General features: G+C 56.2%; 3 protein-coding genes across 5 annotated transcripts in view; 1 reads left to right on the top strand and 2 right to left on the bottom strand.

The window, feature by feature from the left end:
- Positions 1-12,756, top strand: part of UBXN11 (UBX domain protein 11) — a 33,380-nt gene extending 20,624 nt beyond the window's left edge. For both annotated transcript variants that reach the window (XM_055331848.1, XM_055331847.1), the window contains 10 exons: positions 125-179; positions 609-685; positions 1,943-2,069; positions 9,105-9,319; positions 9,619-9,696; positions 10,690-10,807; positions 10,939-11,042; positions 12,198-12,271; positions 12,350-12,490; positions 12,572-12,756. In XM_055331848.1, coding sequence (XP_055187823.1) covers positions 125-179; positions 609-685; positions 1,943-2,069; positions 9,105-9,319; positions 9,619-9,696; positions 10,690-10,807; positions 10,939-11,042; positions 12,198-12,271; positions 12,350-12,490; positions 12,572-12,740 — 1,158 coding nt within the window. In that variant the 3' untranslated portion in view covers positions 12,741-12,756. The remainder of the gene's footprint in view (positions 1-124; positions 180-608; positions 686-1,942; positions 2,070-9,104; positions 9,320-9,618; positions 9,697-10,689; positions 10,808-10,938; positions 11,043-12,197; positions 12,272-12,349; positions 12,491-12,571) is intronic.
- Positions 12,757-13,454: 698 nt separating this feature from the next.
- Positions 13,455-14,931, bottom strand: SH3BGRL3 (SH3 domain binding glutamate rich protein like 3). The gene is made up of 3 exons (XM_055331849.1): positions 14,769-14,931; positions 13,989-14,156; positions 13,455-13,871 (listed from the first exon to the last, which is right to left on the bottom strand). The coding sequence occupies exons 1-3, from the start codon at positions 14,814-14,816 to the stop codon at positions 13,806-13,808; spliced, it is 282 nt and encodes a 93-aa protein (XP_055187824.1). The 5' UTR covers positions 14,817-14,931; the 3' UTR covers positions 13,455-13,805.
- Positions 14,932-16,157: 1,226 nt separating this feature from the next.
- Positions 16,158-22,081, bottom strand: part of CEP85 (centrosomal protein 85) — a 33,478-nt gene continuing 27,554 nt past the window's right edge. For both annotated transcript variants that reach the window (XM_055331845.1, XM_055331846.1), the window contains 3 exons: positions 19,873-19,980; positions 18,520-18,742; positions 16,158-17,839 (listed from right to left, as the gene is read on the bottom strand). In XM_055331845.1, the coding sequence (XP_055187820.1) occupies positions 17,679-17,839; positions 18,520-18,742; positions 19,873-19,980 (492 nt within the window). In that variant the 3' untranslated portion in view covers positions 16,158-17,678. The remainder of the gene's footprint in view (positions 17,840-18,519; positions 18,743-19,872; positions 19,981-22,081) is intronic.

Genomic DNA, 22,081 nt, shown 5'->3' with positions numbered 1-22,081 from the left:
CCCAGTGTCCCACAGAGGCAAGAAGTTTGGATCTTCCCAGCTGAAGGGGGAAGTCCCCAGCAAAGTTCCCTTGCACTCTGGGAACCCCCAAATCTGCCTGCCCCTCCTTGTCTTGCTGCTGCAGGATCGGAAGATACGGGCCCTGGAGGAAATGGTGCAGACCTTCCAGGAGCACGAGGGTAAGAGGCGCACTTGGTGGGCTGGTCAGCCCTCCTGGGGCACCTCCCGTGGGCTGGTGGCTCCTGGGCATCAGGGCTCCAGGACCATCAAGCTGAGTCCTGTAGCGGGGCCTGGACAGCTGAGCCCAGACACAGGCAATGGCACAGCGCCCTCCTCTGTGGGACCGAGTCCCCTGGGTGCACAGGGCGCACTGTCAGAAGTGTGAAGGAACACCGCCCCGCCCCCTCAGGAGCCTTGGGGGGGGGTGAGGTTGGGGGGCTCTCCTCTCAAGGCCAGGGAGAGAGGCCAAGCAGGCAGTGTTCAGGGGAGCCCTCGAGTTAAGGGGCAGCTGCTCCAAATGCCCTTCTCGGGGTAGAAGGTTGGGCAAGGCCAGAAGTGGTCCAGCGGCCTCCTTGCCGGCGCAGACCCCTCCCGATCCTCCCCTGCAGGCAAGGTGAAGGCGCAGCAGCAGCAGGAGCTGGAGACCATGTGCTCGCGGCTCCAGCGGCAGGTCGGGGAGATGGAGGTGAGAGACACGGCGCCCCGCCCCGCAGGACCTGGCCCGGGGCGCACCCGTCTGGGTCCCCTCCCGTACACCTCGCGTTTCCCTCCTCAGCACTAACCCAGAGTCTGGAGAGCAGGGGAGGGGTCTGGTGCCCGACCAGCCAGCCCCTGGGTCCCGCTGGGGGCCTCTCCTCTCAGCCCGGGCCTGCCTCTGCTTGACCACGTCGAGCTCTTCCCGCCTCAGGACCTTGGCCCGTGCTGTTCCCTCTCAGAGGGTACAGAGAATTCGACAAAATATTTAGATATTTAGAGGGGTGACATGATAGAGACGAGCTGGAGCCTGAACCGCTCGGCGGGGTGGCATCGGGCAGATCTGGAGGCCGAGGAGGGGCCGGGGAATGAGCGTCAAGGCTGCAGAGTAGATGCCGGGCTCCGCGTCCTGCTCCGCGTCCTGCTCCGCGTCCTGCTGCGCAGACTTTGGTGGGCTCGGGCCTGGAGGGCCAGAGGGAGAGGGCGAGGCGCGAGGACCATCGGGGGGCTCGTCCGTCCGTCGTGCGGGGCTGGATTGTCCTCGAGGATGGGAGACCGTGGAGAGGTCCCAGAGGTGTGGACGGCGAGGCGGGTGGAAGCGCAGTTGGAGTTGTCGGGGCGGCGACGCTGGGGCAGGGGTGTGGCTGACAGACCGGAGATCTGGAGGGCTGGGGCTGGGGCCGGGGCCGGGGCCGCGCAGCCGTGCCCCAGGGGAAGGAGTCCGTCTTGAGAGGCCTGGGAGACCCGCAAGCGTGGACGCCGGGAGCACGAAAGGGCGCGGGGTGGTCCATGTTGAAGGGTTGGCCCCGGGAGGCCGCTAGGGCTGCTGAGGGGGTTAGGAGAGCAGGGAGCTGCAGAAGCAGCCACAGGAAGTGTAGACGAGTCAGAAGTCGGCCTGCGGCAGAGGGCATGGGAGGCCCTGCCCTGTCCCTGCCCCTCCTCCACTCAGGCCACCCACGGGGTCCCCGCTGCCATCAGGGCCGCCTGCGGTGGGTCCCACGGCGCCAGACACCCTGCTTTAACCTCCATGTGAATTCTCTTAACTGAGTCCTCCCAAGCTTATGGGGCAGGGAAGAGCCTGTGGCTCCGGGGGGGGCGAATAGGCTTCCCAGGGTCGGGCGGGAAGCAGCCAAGACCCCTGCGCCCATCCCTGCGCCCAGCTGGCTCTGCGATCTGACGAGCTGAGCCTGAGGCTGGGACTGGCTGCCCGCACCCCCCCCCCCCATACCTGGCCCTTCTCTCCGTACAGCGGTTCCTCGGGGACTACGGGCTGCAGTGGGTGGGCGAGCCCGCTGACGACGAGGACTCAGAGGACCAGTCAGACTCAGAGGATGGCAAGAGGGACTGGATGACAGCCAAGAAGTTGTGGAAACCAGGTAGAGTAGGGGGTCCGCCCCCGACCCCTCCTACGAAAGGAGTTCCCCAGCACCCTCCTTTGGCCCAGCAGCTGTGCAGAGCCCATCTCATTCACCCCTGACCCAGGAGCAGGGAGGAAAGGCCTCAGGCTCCGTCACTGACCACCGAAGCTGCCTCGGGCCCTCTGCTTGCTCCTCTCTCAAGGGCTCCAGAGACCCAGAGATAAATGGAAGAAGACCTCATTTGTCTCAGGCTCCAGAGTTTACATGGTGTCGTCTGCCCCAAAGTTGTTAAAAACTGAGTCCTCTGCTTTGGAAGCTGCCCGCGGTGCCAGGCTCAGTCCCCTCTTCGCGTTCCTTTTTCAGCCTTGCTTGTAGCCGGGCCGTTGAAATCACCCCGGTTCTCTAGGATGCCACCATTCTTTACTCTTAACTTGATGCTCATGTCCAGAGAAATGCACCCCCCAGACATGGGGCCATAGAACTGGCCATTTCTGCAAGCCCAGCCCATTCTCTTCAAAGAACGAAGGTGATTGCCCAGAAGGTGCTTTTCTAGGCTCTGGAGCCAGTCACACCTGGATTCTCATCTCCATTCCACCACCTGTTCCAGGTGTGACTTGGGCTCGTGGCTTCTGTTCTCTGAGCTCCCAGTTCCCCATCAGTAAGTGAGGGTGTGCTCTTCCCTGCGGAGTTGGAAGGAGTCAGTGGGGTGGATGCAGAGCACCTAGCACCAACCTTGCCCGTCATTGTGCAAGGCCTACCAACAAATAGGGCTTTTCTTGTTTTCCATGGTCAGGTGGCAGCGGCAGCCTCCTGGGAGCGGGCATGAGCATGGTTCCCGAGGGGAGTAGTTGGAGAATGATAACACGGTCTTGATTCCATAAATTTCAAAACATGAAGAGTCCTCTCTCCCATTCAGGTCTGAGCTTTGAGCAGATCCTCTGAAGTCTCAGGGGACAGCTCCCTCACTGCTTGTTCTGAGAACATCACTTCACATTTGTACAACACTTGCAGCTTTCAAAGCATTTTCATAAATAGCCTTAACATGGGCCAGGGGTTGTTCCATTTTATAGATGGGAAACCAAGGCCCCTAAGAAGTCTGGAGACCGTTGAGTGAAGGGGGCAAGACCTGAGGCCGAGAGCCCATTTAGGAGGTGGTTACAGTCATCCAGGCAGGAGATGAGCTGGTGTCTGGTGGAAGAGTGATCCTGGCAGGCACGGCGAGGAGGGGCAGGGCAGATATAGGCGGTGGAATCTGTGGCCTTGGTGATTGTGCATTAGGGAGCAGACAGGAGGAAACGGACGCCTGGGACAGCCCCTCCTGGGTGAGAGGTAGAGCTCTGAAAGGTGACTGCCAGATGCCCTAAGAACGTTCCTGGGGTCTAGGGCCAGAGGCCTGCCAACACCGCACCCTGGTCCCCCACATGCCCCTGCCAGCTGAAGGGCAGCCTTCCTCCTGGCCAGTGGGGGGCCTTCCAGCACCTTTGGGGGTCAGACCAGATAGCTGGTTCTGGACCTGGCTCTGTGGACTCCTGTCCTACCCAGTCCCTGCCAAAAACAGAGCAGCCCTCTCAGGTCTGTGTTGTTTGTGCTCAGAATAAGCTGGCTCTGAAGCTGAGTGCTTCAAAGCTAAAGCACTTGTGAAAACCACCCAGCCATACGCTCCCTCTGTGCATCCTCCTCCTTTTGCTCTCTGGTTCTTAAACAAGGAGGGGTCCTCAATTTAGCTTTTTTTTTTTTTTTAAATATTTTATTTATTCATGAGAGAGACACAGAGAGAGAGGCAGAGACACAGGCAGAGGGAGAAGCAGGCTGGGGAGCCTGATGCGGGACTTGATCCCAGGACCCTGGAATCACAACCTGAGCTGAAGGCAGCCCTCAACCACTGAGCCACCCAGATGCCCCAATTTAGCCCTTCTGCCAGATGAACATGTTTTTCATTTCCAGCAGCTTTTCTTCCTCCCACTCCCACCCCCAACCTCTCTAGGCTTCTCTTCCCCCACTGCTTTGTCCCCAGGCACCAGGCTGCTTCTGCCCTAGGGGCCCTCAGGTGCACAGAGGGGGCCCCTTGCTGGCCCTGATACTCTGGCTCATTTCTCTGTCTCTCCCTCTGTTGGATACCACTTCCCACAGGCCTCAGGCAGCAGGGGAGGATGGGCCAGGGCATCTGTATGGTGCTAACCAGTCTAGTGCCAGGACTCTTGCTTTGGGGAAGAGGGTCCACTGGCCTGTGAAGGGGACCCAGCACAGGGGAAGCATTGCAAGGACCTGGCCCCAGGCTGGACCATTCACCACTCCCTGCTCTCCCCACCAGTATATTGAGCATTAAATAGAATACCTGGTGCTTCAGGGCATGCGGAGACTTGAAAGGGACAGTCCTGCTTAGTCACAAGCCATTGTCAGGTGCTGAGCCTCAGGGCTGAGAGCTCCTCGCTCCCTCTTCACTATCCCCTCTGAGCTCCCCACTGTCACTCATCTCCATCTCCTCTGAGCTCCTCTTCCCCTTCCCTATTTCCTGCAAACTCTTCCTCCTCCTCCCCATCCCCTCTGAGCTCCCTCCTCCTCATCCCTGTTCCCTCTGAACTCCTTGTTCCTTCTTCCTTGTTCTCTGAGCTCCCATCCCCCATCCCTATCCCCTCCCCCCCCACTAAACCCCCATCTTCTCTGAGCTCTTCCTCCCCTTTCCATGTCTCTTATGAATGCTTCCTCCTCCTCATCCCTGTCCCCTCTGCAGCTCCTCATGCCCCGCCTCACCAAGTTCTTGCCCTCCCTCTACCTCTCTCCCTCTGCCAGCCTCTGCCTACCCCCTAGCATCCCTCCCCCAAGCCCCAGTCTCCAGCATCTGGGTGGGAGCCTCTTCCCTCCTCTGCTCAGGAAGCCATATTGACTCCAGATCTTGTCCCTGGGGCTCCTGTGTGTCCCCAGCCTAGACCCCAGGCAGGCTAGTGTCCTCCCCACTCGCAGTATCCCCTCGAGCCTTTACTTTGTCCCCCCAAGTGCCTTGCCCCCTTTTATCCTCTCTTTTGAAGCTTAGCTGAAACCCAATCCCATGGAGAACCCGCTGGGAGTACCTGCAGCCCAGCGCTGCACCACCCCGCCTGTGGGAAGGGGCTCTGCACTGGAGTGACTGTGTGGACAGCTCCGGCTGAGGAGCCAGGGGCTTGTGTGGTGAATGCTTCACCTCTCAGAGTCCGTGTCCTCATCTGTGAAATGAGGAGACAGCCTGCTGATGCCCAGGCCACTGGGGGCACCGAATGCTGTAGTGCACGTGGAGGTTCTCTCAGGCTGCTGGTGGTGGATGAACGAGGCCCGTGAGCCCCGGCCGCTTAGCCCCCGTCAGGCCACGGAGTGTCCAGCATGGGACACAGTGCTCGGCTGTGGGCCAAGGCTTGGTGGGAGTGCCTGGGTGCCCAGGCCTGGACCATCAGGTGCCCTGGGACAGTCATCTGCACAGGATGAGGTGGGGGTGGGTGGCACGATGCTCAACCACAGGGGCCTGAGAATTAGTCGTGACCCTGGCAGTGGTGAGACTCTTAGGGCCTGTTCTCTTTCCTCTGAGGAGCAGAGGGAATGCAGATCCCTAGAGCGGGGCCACACCTGCAGGGGTGTGGAGATAGCGGGTCTGTTTCCTGTTCAGCCTTTGGTGAGGTAGTGGGGACCGGCTTAGCGGTTGTAGGGTGCGCCTTAGTATTCACAGCAGCAGGTGTGAGGAACCAGCCCAGAGCAGGCCTACCACTCACCGGCTGGGAGGGCAGGGTCTGGCCCTCCTCTGGGCTCTGCAGCCTCCGCAGTGGTCCTACTTATCACCTGCCATGGTCACTGCTGTCACCCTGTCTCCTTCACTCAAGTATGAGCTTGAGGAGGGCAGGATGCCGGGTGTGGGCATAGCCATGATTCTCAGGGCCTAGCAGAGCTTGGCCACTCCGGACATGCTGGTAGGATGGAGGGATGGATCCAGTTCATGCTTCGGAGCACCCACTCTGGGCCAGGCCCAGGATGCTCTACTTGCATTCATGGAGTGCCCGCTGTGGTTGGAAAGACGAACAAACCAAAGGACAACAGCCTGTGATAAGTGCCAAGCTCCGGAGTGGGCCCAAGGCTCCAGGAGCTCAGGAGGCTTAGGCTCCGGGCAGGGAGGGGCTCCTGGCAAGGCGTCTCAGAGGAGGTGGTGAGCCAGTGGTGAGCAAGAGGGTGGGATGTGGGTGACAGCAGCCACCACCTGCCAGGCACCTCCTCTGAGCCTCACAGCCACCTATGAAGTGGGGACTTTTATTGTCCTTATTTTATAGAAGAGGAAGCCAAAGCCCAGAGAGGTTGGTCCACTTGTCTAGGACCACACAGCCTGGAAGCTGTAGCCCTGGCAGTATGGCTCCAGAGAGGAATGGGGGAACAGGTTGAGGGGAGGCCAGGGAACCTGGGTTCCCAGGGTCTTGGGCTTTGGGCCAAGGAGCACTGTCTTGATCACCATGCCTCCCTAACTCCCCCTTTATTTATATATTTATTTTAATTTTGTTCATGAGAGAGAGAGAGGGGCAGAGACAGGCAGAGGGAGAAGCAGGCTCCATGCCTGGAGCCTGATGGGGGGACTCCATCCCGGGACTCCAGGATCATGCCCTGGGCTGAAGGCGGCGCTAAACTGCTGAGCCACCCAGGGATCCCCCTAAGTCCCCTTTTTAATAAAATCATGGGCGCTCAAAGTTGGATGAGGCCTCAGAGATGATCTCTCTACACCACACCCCTCCTTAGAAAGGGACCTCAGGAGCAGTGTCCAAAGAACCAGCACTGACAGGCAGCCTGCATGGTCACAGAGACTAGAGTCTTAGAGTCCCCTGGGCCCCAAAAGCTGCATGACCAGTAGCACGTCACCTTATAAGGGCTGGTTTCCTCGTTTCTAAAACGGGAGTGGTAATACCTGCCTCTAGGTGCTGGGCACGAAGTGGACACTCCCGGAGTCGTCCTTACAGTCAGTCCCCCTGCTGGATCTTGTTGGGTGGGATAAAGGTTCCTATTCTCTCCCACTCCAGGGAGGGAGAGCTGCAGCTCAGAGAGGAAATGCCTCAGTAGACCTCTGACCTGGCTCACCCCATGTGACCTGGCGACAGGCCAGGCTTCTGTTGTGCACTCCCTGCTAGGTGGTGGCAGCGCCGGGCTTCCTTAGTCTCAGGCCTGGTTTGCCCGGAGCTGCGGCTCTATCTCCTGGACCTCTTGGCTCGCTGCAGGCGGCTGCACCCGACACGTGCCCACCGCACCCCACCTTGACGTCTCCATGCCCTAGGCCCACTAGCTGAGAGCCTCTGGGGCTGACTTTCTCAGCAGACTCTTTTCCTTCTAGCCGCTTCTTGGCATCCTCCCCTGGGCTGCCACCTGCCCCCTCCACTGCCCACCACCCCATGTCCATCAACTCCCTGAAAAAGCCTTGGCCCCAGGATGCAGCTGGATTGGCAGTCACCATATCTGAGTGGTCCTGGCTCTGCTTGGCGTGGGCTACATGGGCCCAACCCTCTGACTTTTCTAGGCCTCTTTCCCTATCTGGAAGAACACAGGGATAGGGGCAGGAGTTCAACGAGATGAGCTTTTCTGTTGTTATCTTTAGGTTTACCAGTGCCTTCTGAATGTAGTTCTTTGTTAAAGGAGAATAGTGGCTTGATATTGTTCCGACTCATACCAGGGATGCCCAGGGATGTTCTGTGAGTTTTTCTTGGGTATCTCAGGAACTTAAGGGGACCCCATGAGGAGGTGGGGGCAGGTGCAGTCCCTACAACCTAGCAGATCTAGGGGGATGGGGGAGTCCAGCTGAGGCCTTGAGCAGCCACAAGGCAACAGGAAACAAAGCCACCACATCTGTACTTCCTCAGCACAGCCACCACACCTCCAGAGCCGGTGCACCACTCTGAGGAAAGGAATTGGGCCTCCAGAGTCCTGACCCACATCCTGCTGCAGCCTGGCTGTCCTGGTGAAAACAGGAGGTTTTGTAGGGTTACACCCTGGTGGACAACTTACTTGGGAGCCAGATCCCTTCCAGGACTGACCAAGGGCCCCCAGCCTGTACCCCTCCAGCATCCACCTGCTCTCCAGCTGTTCTATTCTAGCATCTGTTGTGGCTGTCCCCACCACCCCCTGAAGCTTAGGCACACCTGTGTGTGCAATACTTTTCAGAAGAGGAGGCCAAAGCGTGTTAGCTTCTCAAAGGGGTGCGTGACCCAGAAATAGTTGCACAAGCCGAGGTCTGCCGCAGATCTGTCCAGCAGCTGTCCTGACATCCACCCCAACAACCTTGTGTGCCTACCCCAACCTCCCCCTCCGGATGGTGCAGATGGGTGGGAAAAGCAGACTCTAGAGTCAGCCCCTCCTCTAATTTGCCAAGTGACCTGGGGCAAGTCATTTTTCATCTCTGAGGACCTGTTTCCTCATGTGTAAAATGGAGATAAATGACTCCTGCGTCATAGCCTCTGGGTTGGCCCAAGGTCCATCTGTGCAAGGTAGAGTTGGCAACAGTAACCCACAGGACAGAGTGCTTGCTCCGAGCTGGCTCTCTCGTGGTCTACCTTCCCAGACCCTTGCAGGAGAGGAGGCTGCAGTGCAGAGCATTACATGATTTGACCAAGGTCACAAAGGTGGAAGCCAAAGAGCTAGGATTTGAATCCAGGCAGATAATCCAGAGGTGGGAGCTCTGGGCTGTGCTTTTTCAGCTGCTGACACAGGCAGAGCTGGGATCAAATCCTGCTCCTGCTCCTTCCTCTGTGCATCCCTAGGCAGCCTTTAACCTCCTCTAACCTGTGGTTTCCTCATCTGAAGAATGGGGGTGATGACAGCCCCTACAGCACAGGAGTTGGTATGAAGAGAGTGGCACAATAGTTATTAAGCCCCCAGCACAAGGTGAGTATTCCGTAAAAGAGAGCTATTATGTAGCAGTAACTGTCCCCCATCCCCACCGGGCGGCCACTTACAGAGATGCAGAGGCCGCTGCTTAGCGTGCCAGGGGCCATGGCAGTCAGAGCTGCTGGAGCACACAGCTGCCATGAAGAAAGGCTCATGGGTGTTTATCCTCTTTGCCAGGGGACTCATTGGCACCCCCCGAGGTGGACTTTGACAGGCTGCTGGCCAGCCTGAAGGATCTCAGTGAGCTGGTGGTAGACGGTGACACCCAGGTGACACCAATGCCCGGTGGTGCACGGCTCCGTGTCCTTGAGCCCATCCCACTGAAGCTCTATCGGAATGGCCTCATGATGTTCGATGGGCCCTTCCGGCCCTTCCATGACCCCTCCACACAGGTAGGAGTGGTGGGGAGGGGAGACAGGCCACTCTGGTGGCCTTGCCCCACCCTCTCTCACCATTAGCTGGAGATGGGGGGGTGCGGGGGGTGCAGCTCCACCAACCCTCCATAGGTACCCAAGCCCACATGCAACTTGCAGAGCACGGCCCCCCAGCCCAAGTCCCGGAACCCTGGAAATGTCCAGAATATGATCCATTGGTTAGACCCAGGGCCCAGAGCCTGCCATCCAGACAGAAAGCAGAGCAGAAGGCACTGCACAGGTCCAGCCCTGCCTCACTCTTCCAATCCCTGCCACAGCGCTGCCTCCGAGACATACTGGATGGCTTCTTCCCCTCAGAGCTCCAGCGCCTGTACCCTGATGGAGTCCCCTTCAAGGTGATGGGCTGCTCCTCAGAAGCAGTGTGAGGATTTTGGAGGGGTTGGGGATAAACTGCTTCCTTGGACATCACCCAGTTTGAAGTGGGAAGCCACTACCCCCACCCCCCAAGGGAACCCTGGTCTGTTGACTTCCCAGAAGAGGGTGAGCCTGAAGCTAGGCTGAGAAGGGCCTAGGAGGGAGGCTCCAGGTGACCTCAGTCACTTCCTTAGTGAGGGCCGCAGCCAGTGGCTAAGCGGCAGGGGGTGCCCCCTGCTGGCACCCTGGAGGCACAGTCTTCAGCCTTGCAGGGGCACTGCCCCACCCAGCATCCAGGACACCTTGACAGCCTTGGGTTCCCGAGGTTCTGTGCAAAAGTGGCCTGGCTTGGCCTAGAAGCTCCTGAGGCCATCTGCTTTTGTGGAAGGCGGCACTGTGGGGGGCAAATGTTGGGATTAGAGGACTTGGCGTGAGCTGGCCCCCTCCTGGCAGGGGTGGGTGGGGGTGAGATGGGGTGCTGTGGCAGGGTGTCATGATGTTAACTCACCAGCAGCAGCCCGCAGTGTGGTGCGTCATTCCACAGCAAGGGGACATGAGGGGGTGTGCACCACCACCACCTGGGCTTGAAAACCATGTGAGTCATGATTGGGGGTGTTTGAGGCAGTTCACGCCAAAATAAGTCTTTGCCCTCTCCTCACACCCTGGCCCCTTGATTCCTGGCTGGGTCCTGAGAGGGGCTCTCTGGGGAGGATGTTAGTACAGCGGCTCCAGCTGGCGCAGTGAGGAGTGCCTGTAGGAGCTGCGCCCAGGTGGGTGACAGTAGCATGAACTGCAGCTCTCTCGCTCTCTTGGGGGCCTCAGTTTACCTGAAAAATGGGGGTTGCATCAGATTATCCCTTGAGCCTATTCCTGGGACAGTGGGGTGGGGGGGCTGGGGAGGCCTCTGGGCAAGTGTGGGGTGGAGCCCAGGGCTACAGGTCTAGGCCCCCACTGTTGCCTTTCCTTCCTGCCAGGTGAGTGATCTGCGCAATCAGGTTTACCCAGAGAATGGGCTGGACCCATTCCCAGGTGAGGGCCGTGTGGTGGGTCGACAGAGGATGCACAAGCCCCTGGACAGGATGGAGCACTCAGGTGAACCTGGCCCTGAGGCTGAGCCAGGGGGTGGGGGCACTGGGCAGGACCAGCTCTGGGTGGCTTCCTCCACCATCAGCCATCCCTCGCAGTCCCTCCCCAGGCTCAGGCTCCCAATGCACTCCCTGCAGGCTCCAGGATGACTGCTGAGAAGTTTCTGAACAGGCTCCCCAAGTTTGTGATCCGGCAAGGTGAGGTGGTTGACATCCGGGGACCCATCCGGGACACCCTGCAGGTAAGGCCAGCTCTAGCTCCCCCAGACTTCTTGGGCTCCCTGACCCAACCTACCAGAGCAGTGGCTAGTCTGGAGACTCAGGCTCAGGGGCTGCTGAGGAGGGCCTAGATGGAGAAAGGAGGCTCTCAGAGCAGTTCCACTATCTCCTGAAAACAATCTGGGGCGGGCTCGGGTGGCACCCAGTGAGGGGCTGAGTTGGCAGCATTGTGGCTGCAAGAGAGGAAAAGTCAGAGTCTAGGCCAGGAGTTGAGTCCAAGGCCTGGGTGACCTCGTCGAGGTCCAGACCGGAACATCCAGTTCAGTCCTGGATCCCCCTTCCTGCATCTGCCCTTCTCACTCCCCATCCTGCTGCTCCTCCCCCATCTCCACCTGCGGAAGGGACCCAACCTGTTTCCCACCGCTCTGCCTCCTTCACCCCACATGGCCAAGTCCTGCCTGACCTGTCCATCTCCAGCACCTCTCCCGAACCCGTCTCTTCTCCCCATTCCTTCTGCCCACTATCTGGACTAGGTTCCGGAGTGGCTCTCAGACACTTGCAGCGGCCTCTCACTAGCCTGCCACCTCCACTCCTGCCTTGCCAGCTGCCCTCCCCCAGCAGTCTCTGTGCTTCTGTTAAACCTAAACCGCATCTGGGCCTTCCCGGTTGAAACCCTCCAGTGGTTCTTGGGTAAGGCCAAGCTCTTATCCTGGCACTCAAGGCCCACCATCCCGTGTTGGTCCTCTTCCCATATCCAACCTTTTCTCTTCCAGTCCACCTGTCAGCTTCAGCCACATGAACTGCTAATACTTTCTCAGATGTATCATCCCACAGAGAAGTTTTCCCTGACCAGGGATTCTTTCCCTGCCCCCATTCCATTTCTCTGGACTTGTCCTTAGTCACAGCTCAGGTGTCATTTCCCCTGAGAAGCCTTCCCTGACCCATGCTAGGTTAGGCCTCCAGCCCAGTCATTGTGCAGGGTTCTGTCTCCCCTCCTCCCCTGAGGGACCTCAAGGCTTCTTAAGGGAACATTGAGGCTGCCTCCCAAAGCTTCCCTTCCATTTCATCCCCCTCTGGCTCACTGGTCTCATCCATCCCTGGTCAGGGAGAAGGGTTGGGGGAAGGGTGTGACTCTGGCAAGGCCCAGGGCTCTGTTCCCTTTCATTGATGCCTTCCAGAACTGCTGCCCACTGCCTGCCCGGATCCAGGAAATTGTGGTAGAGACACCAGCCTTGGCTGCTGAGCGTGAGAGGTGAGGGACTGACTAGTGAAGAGGTGAGGACCTTGGGGTTGGGCCACCGGGGGGCACTGATGGCCTCTAGGCCCACAGGAACCAGGAGTCCCCAGAGTCACCAGGACGCCTGCTCTCCATGCTGCGCATCAAGTCTGAGAATGGTGAGCAGGCCTTCCTGCTGATGATGCGGCCTGAGGACACTGTTGGTGATGTGCGCACCCTGCTTGCACAGGCCAGGTGGGCAAGAGGTGGGGCTGGCAGCTATAGGGGGTTCTCTGGCCCCAGGACCCAGCCTGATCCATTCTGCTGGGTCTCCAGGGCTGTGGATGCCACCACCTTCGAGATCTTCAGTACATTCCCACCCACGGTCTACCACGACGACACGGCCACACTGCAGGCAGCAGGCCTGGTGCCCAGTGCAGCGCTGCTGCTTCGGGCGAGCCGGGCCCCACTGCCTGACCCAGGACCCAGCCCCAGCTCCAAATAAAGCGCCCGCTCCCACACAGGCTGCTCTGTGAGGCTCTCTCAACGGGGCAGCCCAGCTGGGCCTGGGAGGGGGCGGTGCCGACCTGCCCCCTTTGTAACTTGAGCCCCAGCTGGCGGGCCTGGCTTCTGGGTCTTTGTCCTCTAGTTTCCTCTTTCTCCCCACATGGGCTAAGCAGATCCAGTGGAGGGAAGGCAGGCTCCAGCTCAGTCTCAGCTGATATAAAAGAGCCTCATGTGCAAGTGTGCCACTAGCAGATCCCTGTGCACACATATGCACAGAACCACAAGCACATGGGGACACTTCCCCAACACTGTGCACAAAGCCACTGTCTTGAAAGGGGTAGAACTGCAGATGTGAACCCACTTCCATGACACACCCACACTTAGCCAGTCAGCTGGAACACAGGCAGGTGGCCACATGGCATGGTTACATTACTGACAAGCATACAGATGTGCTATACTCCCCAAACTGGGCGTGTCCGGACACTATCACATGCATGTGAATCAGGAGGTGACCTACCCACTGTTTCCAGAAACGCAGGTCCTACACAGTTATGCATATGCCAGACATACACCCACATATGTGCACAAACGCACACAGAGGTGCCACACAGGAGGCCGTTCAACCAACCTGCCCACAGCACAGCCTCAGCACAATCCCATCTACCAGCCTTGCTCAGAGCTAGGGCCCAGGTCACATCAGACAGACACAGTGTCAGTGGAATGGGACATTTAATTGTCTCTAGGGTGTTCCCAGGACGGGGAATGCGGGGCCTTTGGCAGAGCCCTGGTTAATGGAACCAACAAAGGTGCCCATCAGCCAGTGCTAGGCAGGGTGGCAGCCTCAGGGCCTGGCTGAGGACAGCCAGCACTTGGGCTGTTGCTTAAGACAATTTCTGAGACTAGTGGGTAAGGAATGTCGCCTTTGAATGGAGGAGAGAGGAGGAGAAGGGGCTTGGGTTGAGGGGAGAGGTTCCAAGGTCAGAAGGCTAGGAACAACAAGGAGTTATAAGGTCCTTCATGGCCGGGCGGTGGCTGGGGGATGTGGTGATGGAGCCCAGTGGGCTCAGGCCAATTTCAGGAACTCCTGCAGTGTGTTTTGTTCCACAGCCTCCACGAAGAGCTCATAGTCCTAGGGGAGGGGAGGGGAGAGACAGTCACCTGTATGCTGGTGTTCTAGCTCAGGTCTCTGACTTCTGGCCCAGGAGAAGTCCTACACTTCCCCGCTCCCAACTCCCAGGGCCCATACCCCACAGTACTGGTCCCCGTTGACAATCTGGGGTGGGGTGGCCTTGGGGTTGCCCGCCAAGGCTCGCATCTCATCCCGCAGGGCGTTGTCCTGGGAGATGTCCACTAGCTGGTACTGGATGCGCTTCCCATCCAGGATGCGGGTCACCTCGCTCTGCTGGGACTTGATCTGGGGGTAGAGGGCGGGCAGGGATTAGTGAGTAGGCTGGAGGATTTATGGGGGGACCCTGGGCAGAAAGAAAGGGGCTGTGGGCAATAGTTTTTGTCCCCCTCCACACCCTGGGATGGGGTTCTGGCCACCAGAGAGTGAGGAGGATGAGTCAGGCTTGCGGTGGTGCCCGATGAAAGCAGGACCACCTTAGGGACGCAATCAGAATGAAAAAGGGAAGTGGGATAAAGTTCTGGGTGGGGAGAAGCAGGAGATCAGCGAGGGGAAAGCAGGGCAGGCTTGTGTGGAGGCTGGTAAGGGGCCACCCCGGCCCAGGAAAAAAGTGGAGGAGAGGAAGGGCACCATCAGGACGTGATCGGGGTGGCACTGAGGTTGCTGAGTGTGAGTGACGGGATGGGCGTGGGCAGCTCGTGTTGGGGCTGCCTAGGATCCAGAGTGCCCCACGGAGGGGTCCGAGCCTCGGAGCCCACCTCGGGACCTGACCCGAGAGGCCGAGCCCCTCGCCGCCCCCCCACCCGCCCTCACCCTGGGGGCGGGTCTCGGGCGCCGGGCCGTAGCAGGGCCACCGCCGCCAGCGCTCTCCCCCAGCTCTCTCCCCGGGCGAGCACTCACCTCGCGGGAGCCGGTGACCGACGTGCTGTAGACGCGCAGGCCACTCATGCTGCGGGTGGGCGAGCGGGCCGACAGGCGGACGGACGGCGGTAGCGGCAGCTGCACGGCCTGGAGACGACGCCGCCGCGCTCGGGAGCGGTTTCCTTCCTGCTCAGCCCGCGAGTCACCGCTCTCGGGACCAATGGGCGGCGCGGGCAGGCGTGCGGCTGGGGAGGAGCCTGCGCGACCCCGCCCCGCGCGCCGCGGTCTCCCTCCCCTCCCCCCTCAGCAGCCGGGCGTGCCGAGGACCCCGGGGTGCCGCGCAACGCCGCCCCTTCGGTCTTTCCCTGATCTAGGGCTCAGAGTGAGGCTGGGGAAGGGGCCCCGATGGCCAGAAAGGCCAGGGAAGGCAGGGGTGAGGGTTTGCCAGGGGCCCTCTCCTCAGCACCCCCAGGTTTGCTGCACCCAGCTACCCACCCCTGGTGCCGCAACAGTGCAGCATAGCTCGGCAGCTCGGAGCTTTGAAGGTTTGGGCTGTTTTGAAACCTACAGTTCCTTGGCTAGGAAACCTCGGTCCAAGGGACCCCTTCCCACAGTCCCTGGGATGACACGGACACATGGCTAACCCCATGGCATACCAAAGCAGGGTCAGCCCCTGCTGGGAGACTTCCCCAAAAGTTCCTCTCCACTCAGGCAGGTTTAGACAAGGTAAGTTGGTGGCCAGAGACAGGGCCACACCCTCAAGGCACCAGATGGAAGCCGAGGTAAGCAGCTACTAGGCTCTAGAAAGGGTGGAGGCAGAGGCTTGCCAGGAGTTCTGAGGACCTGCCCCCCCCCCCCCCCGCCTTGTAAAAGATCCACAGCTAGTCTTAGGTGGCCCTAGCTCAGCCTCAACCCCCGATGGCATTCTACTGCCACTCCTGCTCCCCCCCCAAAAAAATCTACAAGGCTCAGAGAGAGCAAGCTCTAACAACCAGCCCAAATTTGGAGGCTTGGCTGTCTGAGGTTGGACAGGACTCCCCTCACAAGTTCCCCCCAGGTCCAGGTCCAATAGCAGCCCAGGAAGACAAACTCTAGCTCCCTGAGGTAAACGTGCCCTGCCTGGTTGCAGCCACTTCCTCACAGCAACCTTGAAGCAGCCAACTTCCTCTCAGAGGATTACTGAAACGCTTTTCAATGAGACTTGCTCAATGACTCAGGGCAGCCTTACCCAATAGAAAGTGGTGTGGGAAGAGATCTTATTTGTCCCCACAGAGAACAGAGGAGCGGAAGTGATAGAAATACAGACAGGCCGGACCTGCCAAAGGTCCCTCCTTGCTGCCATCTGGGGAACTTGGCTAACCACCCAGGCTTTGGCTCCAACAAGCCAAAATGAAGGGTGGAGTAAGGGATGGTGATGGAAAACTGAGGAATTTGTTAAATATTTTATTTTATAATCAAAATAGGCAATACAAACCAGTTGACATAACAAGGATTCATATAAATAACTGCTTATAAACTTTGAGGAAAAATACCCGTGAGCATGGTGGCTGGGCTCCCAACACAGGGTGGAGACCAACCAGACAGCTCTGCTTTTAGGAGGCAGGAACGAGCCCAGAGGCTGAGAGGATGGCTGGGTGGGGCTGCTCTGAATGGAAGGGATACATCATTCCATAAATAAGACACAAAATTGTAAAAACACTTAAGGAGTCTCATTCAGACCCAAGATTGAGGTTCAAGATGTTTCTCTGACAGCTCAAAGCTTAGCAACAAACTCACAGAGCTGGCCCCTGAATTGCTCACGGTTCCTCTTACCCTTACAAACCCCTGGCTTGGCCTGGTTCCAGATCTAGAGGCGGCCTGTGGCTAGTCCAACCACCAGATACAAACAATTGTGTTGTGAGATGCTCCCTAAATGAGGCAAGAGAAATCAGAAAGCACAGGGTCCAGGGGCCCCAAACAAAACCCAGCAAATACAGAAAGCTATACCTTAAGAGCCAAATTATAGTGGGTACTCTGAACTCTCAAGAAGCCCCAAAGCAAGAAAGGGAAAGGATCCTGTCCCCAAACGAGAGGCACAAATCAGGGCTGGTCACCCACCCTAGCCCCAGAATGAGGTGGGGAACTTGACAGTTACTCTGTGGTATTCTAGGGGAAAATCCTGCCCAAACCCAGAACCATAAAGAGTTTACAAGAGACTACCTGACTGGCCGGAGAACCAAAGAGAGGAGAGCTGTGCTAAACACATGGCCAGGACCCCAAGGGACAGGGGACCCCAAGGGACAGATGCAGCTGGAGAGTAGGGCATCCTGTAAAATGACATGACAGCACAGATGAAGGAGGGCTGGCCATAGTCCTTAGGCCAATTCTAGTGGGTACTTTGCTAATAAACAGATCACCCTGAGGAAGCAGCAGTGAGACCAGGCCTAAGAATACCCAGAAAGTCAGCTCAGATCCCAGGTTGGCTTACTAGCCTGAGCATTCTCATATGGCCGTTGTGACTGGTACTCAGCTTTTCAAGGCCCTTCTACTGAACTCTGGGCATCAGCAGGATCAAGCTATGAAGTGGGAATGAATGTGGATCCATCCTAGAAGATGGAAAAGGGAACTGAGCAGCCTGTTTACCCTTGACATCAGCCTGGGGCTGGGAACACTCTGTGAGGACTTATCAGTCAACCTGCAAAAGTTAATTAATAACTCACCCCCAAAGGGTAAATCAGGATGACAGGACAAATGCAATCCAACAAGGCAAAGCCAGTGTGGGGCAAGGCAGGCACAGTTCCTTAATCAGCCCTTGGCCCCAGATCCAGATTTTTACCCCCTCACCCCTTCTCTCTGGGAATAGCAGCAGACAGGAGGCAAGAGATTGTCAGGGCAGGACCTGCCAGACTGGGCTCTCAGCAGACCATATCTTCCCTGGGGGAACAAAACCTGTGCCATCCCCAGCATTCCTCACTGTGTGACACAGTTTTCTCCCATATCCTGGGCATATCTGTCTGACATGGTGGTCCTTAAGTCCTCGATGTCACGGCGCAGCTGTTGAACCTCTTCTAGTTTCCTCTTGATCACATCCGGCTTCTGCAAATCCAGCTGAGTCCCCGGGTGCTGCGCAGCTGAGTAGGAGAGCATTTCAAGAGAATGTTAGTGAGTCAGTTACGAGATGCTTTCATGTGGACGGGGCAGTGTGGATAAATATTACTTTGAGGCCCATGATCTTAGGAAACGGCACGTTGGGGTTTTTTTGTTTTAAACAATGCAGAGCTTGAACTCATGACCCTGACTGAGATCAAGACCTGAGCCAAAATCAAGAGTCAGATGCTTAACCGAATGAGCTACCCAGGCATCTCAGGACATAGCATGCTTTTAGAAAGGTAGATTGGGGGCGGGGGTTGGCTCAGCAGTTGAGCATCTGCTTTCGGCCCAGGGCATGATCCTGGAATCCCGGGATTGAGTCCCACATCAGGCTTCCTGAATGGAGCCTGCTTCTCCCTCTGCCTATGTCTCTGCCTCTCTGTAAATAATAATAAAAAAAAAAGGTAGATTGGGATAGTGGGCTGAAAACTTGCTGCCTTAGGGCCATTTTCTGTTTGTCCTGTATTCAGGTACCCATAAAGATGCCTGTTTCCAAAAAAAGATTTACCATCTACTTTACAAAACACAGGAACTTCCAGGGAACAGTGACCAAGCCTACAAAGCCTTATTCACATATTACCCTAAGGATGGGAAAGCTGGGTGGGGGTGACAGGAGAATGAAAGCCACTCTCCTGGGTACCGGACTGGCCTAAGGACTCACAGTGAATGCCTAGGAGCAGGGAGAGATTGGGATCATGGCCCTGGGCCCTCTGGGTCACAATGCTACAGACAGCCTGCAGATCTTGAAGGCAACTGGCCAACTCCTGGTGCAGCTCAAATGCCAGCTGGGCTGTGTCTGAAGATGGAGACCCTGGTTGGGCCTGGCGCAGGTGTTCCTGGAGTGTCAGATTCTTCTCAATCAGGTCTTGGTTCTGCACTGAAAGCTGAGTAGATAGATGGGCAAACACATTAACCCAGGCCCAGGGAAGGGCAGAGTATCTTACATGTGTGTGGATATGAGTCACAGGTGATATCCCTCCCCTCCTCACCCCTACCAACAGGCCTAGCACACACCCCCCAAACACTCCCAGTATTGGGCCTAAATTCTCCTGCAGGTGGGTCAGGCCCGTAGCATTGGAGAGGAAACCACTCCCCAACAGACTCTGAGTCATCAGCCTCCAGGTTTCTGTTAAGGAACCAGAGAAGATACTCCTGCCCCTCGGAACTCTATCTGAAGCCAGTCCCTCAGCCAACTCTGTTAACCAGGCTATTAGAGAAGGCTTAACGTGAACTGTGAAATCTGAGGAGACACTGGTTTCAATCTCTTCCTGTCACCCTGACAAAAGTGGCCACCAGCCAGACTGATCAGTGTGTGTCAGAGGAATAGAGGGCAAGAAATACAACAATACAGCTAGCAGCCACTGGGTGGAGGGCAGGAGAAACTAGGAACCTGGAGAACACAGTGTTAGAATGTGTCCTGCCTGCCTTTTCACACCTTCACCTCAGTGGACTCAGGCTTCTCTACAAAAAGTTTTAAAAGAACTGTCACTGAAGAACAGACATTCATGTATGTCTGTTTCCTTCCCTGAACAGCTTAACTCATTCTCCCCTCCCTACCTCTATTCCGTTTTAAAGACACTGAATAGAGTACTTCCTCTAGTCCCAGTCCTTCACCCACAACACTGAGCCATGTACAATCCTAGCTCTGAGAGACTGGTTCCTAGGTCAGTGAACTTGCTCACCCCTTGCTGACAGCTCTGTTTACCCATGAGGACCACCAAGTTCTAGGTCTTCTTGGACCCTTCCTCCCCAACCCCACAAACCTGTGGCTATCAGAAGACAAAGGGACAGAAATGGACTTCTCACATCCAAAAGGTATTCCTGGGTAATTATGGCCACTCTAAGATGGGCTTAGGGTCTTTAATATATAGGATGATGCAATGTCTCTTCTCATTCTTCCACCAAAAAAGCTCAGCAGGGACCTCTCAAACATGAGGGCTCCTGTGGAAGCAGGGATGGGGAGGTTTCTCAGAGAACTCAGGTTTGTGGAGGCTAGAGAGGCCCAGCTGCTCACCTCTTTCACGGCTGTGCGCAGCTGCTGCAGAGCTGTCTCCCTCCGTTGGGCCTCCTCTTTTAGGGCCTGGCTTATTCCTTCTTCTTGAGCCACTTCTTGCTCTAGGCTCTGAATCCCACGGCAAGGAGGGGTAGGATTACACATGTAGAGTAACAAATTTGGTTCAGACCATATCATCTCTGGCCTGCACTAAACAGTAAAGCCCCACCCCACCCCCACACTGCTAAGAGATTACCTTAGAACAGCCCTGATCTGCTACCTCCCTTTGAAACTCTCCTGTAAGTCACTGACCATGAACCAACTAGAGGCCAGCTTTTCAGCAGGGCATTCCAGGCCAGTTTGGCCCTTACCTACTTTTCTAGCCATATTTCTTTTTACCTTCCACACAGCCTCCACTCCAGCCACACATAATGACTGAACAGCCTTCATTCCCAAAGGCTCTAGGTCCAATGCAGTTGCTCACTCTCCTTCCCCTCTGCCCAAGCTACTCTTCTGCTCTGCCTGTCACCTAGGAAACCTTCAAGGCCCACCTGAGCCTTCCTCAATCTGAAAATCAGATCCTATTTTTTTTAAAGATGTATTTATTTATTCATGAGACACGCACACACACACACACACACAGAGAGAGGCAGAGACACAGGCAGAGGGAGAAGAGCAGGCTCCATGCAGGGAGCCTGATGCGGGACTCAATCCCGGGACTTCAGCCTGGGCAGAAGGCAGATGCCCAACTGCCAAGCCACCAGGCTGCCCAATCAGATCCTATTAATTGTACTCTTGCCCTGCTACTTATACCTCTGTCATGGTTCATGAGTACATTTGTTGGCTGTGTACGTAAACCCCCCACTCTGTAACTTTCTTAAGGGTAAGGAATGTCCATTCAGTTGAACTCAGTATTTATTGAGCACTTACTGTGACACAAACTGAGGATACTGAGAATACCAAATACCGGTCTTTGAGAAGCTCATACCCAAAGCCCTTGAGAATACTGTATAGTAGTAAATGCTTCTGACAGAGATAAAAGGTAGGAGGGTGTTCCCACAGGTACCTAATCTACTTAGGAAGGACGGAGCAAGGGAGGGGGAGAGAGAAAGAAAGAGAGACAGATGCGGGGAGGGAGGAAAGAAAGAAGAAAGAGAGAGAAAGAGAGTGTGTGTGTGTATAGGGATGGTCAGGAAGAAGGAGGTATTTACACTTGCTGTTTTGCCTCTTATTCTATTGATTCCAATCCCCTATCCCAAGTTTGAAACTTATTTGAATAAAATATTTAAACATTTTCTGAATTTCCCCATTTTATATTAATAAAAAAAATTTAACTGCCAAAGGAGAACATCTTATCACCATGAAATATCCAAGGCGACCATTTAGAATCTACCTGATTCCAGCAAATTCACCTGATACTTTAATTTGCCTAAGGAGTTTCATCATGGGTAAATGTACCACTTAAATGTTGAGCTTTTTCAACTTTTGCGGAACCTGAGGGTCTCGGGGAGTGTATCTGAGATCTATTAAAAACTGTACTAAGAATCTGGGATTTAAATGGGTATAAACACTCACTAGGCTTGACTATCCTAACAGGACTTGAAATAGGGGAACCAGACAGCATAGCCTGACCCACATGATGGCAAAGGCAGAATGGCAGCTTTGAGCTCTTCTCAGAATGAGTGCCTTTCACTTGTTCTGACGTGAAAATCTCTTTTGGAGCCCAAAGAGAACCTGAGTGAACCTGCTTTGCCTAGGATTTCTTGGAGAACCCATTAAGGACACCCCCCCTACTCTGGCCCAAAATAGACACCAGGAGTCGTCTTTAATTTTTCCTTATTCTTTAACCCCCTACATCTTGTCAATCACCGATTCTTCTCAATTTTACCTCCTAAAATTTACTTAAATCTGTTCCCTCACATCTTGCTATGCTGCCTCATGCCAGGTTCCTTCATCATCTCTCACGAGAATTTCTGCAATACTCCACCAGCCTCCAGCCTCACCCTTCTCGAAGTGCCAATCTTCTTTCCACACTCCAGCCAAAATTGCAAACCTAACTACATAACACCCAAATTAAATTCTATAGTAGATTCCCATGGGGTGCCTGAGTCACTGTCAGTTAAGCATCTGACTCTTGATTTCAGCTCAGGTCATGATCTCAGGGTCCTGGGATTGAGCCCCAAATAGGTCTCCACACTCAGCGAGGAGTCTGCTTCAGCTTCTTTCTCTC

The sequence above is a fragment of the Nyctereutes procyonoides genome, unplaced genomic scaffold (assembly GCF_905146905.1).
Source record: "Nyctereutes procyonoides isolate TBG_1078 unplaced genomic scaffold, NYPRO_anot_genome, whole genome shotgun sequence".
Lineage (NCBI taxonomy): Eukaryota > Metazoa > Chordata > Mammalia > Carnivora > Canidae > Nyctereutes > Nyctereutes procyonoides.
Note: the sequence above shows the minus strand (reverse complement) of the source record. Positions and strands in the feature narration are given on the sequence as shown.

What these genes read in the sequence shown, in the direction of transcription:
- SH3BGRL3 (XM_055331849.1), bottom strand. Translation starts at nt 14,816, where the DNA reads ATGAGTGGCCTGCGCGTCTACAGCACGTCGGTCACCGGCTCCCGCGAG. An exon ending in CGGTCACCGGCTCCCGCGAG is followed by an intron (nt 14,157 to 14,768) that starts GTGAGTGCTCGC and finishes CTCTACCCCCAG; the next exon opens with ATCAAGTCCCAGCAGAGCGA. An exon ending in ACGGGGACCAGTACTGTGGG is followed by an intron (nt 13,872 to 13,988) that starts GTATGGGCCCTG and finishes CCCCTCCCCTAG; the next exon opens with GACTATGAGCTCTTCGTGGA.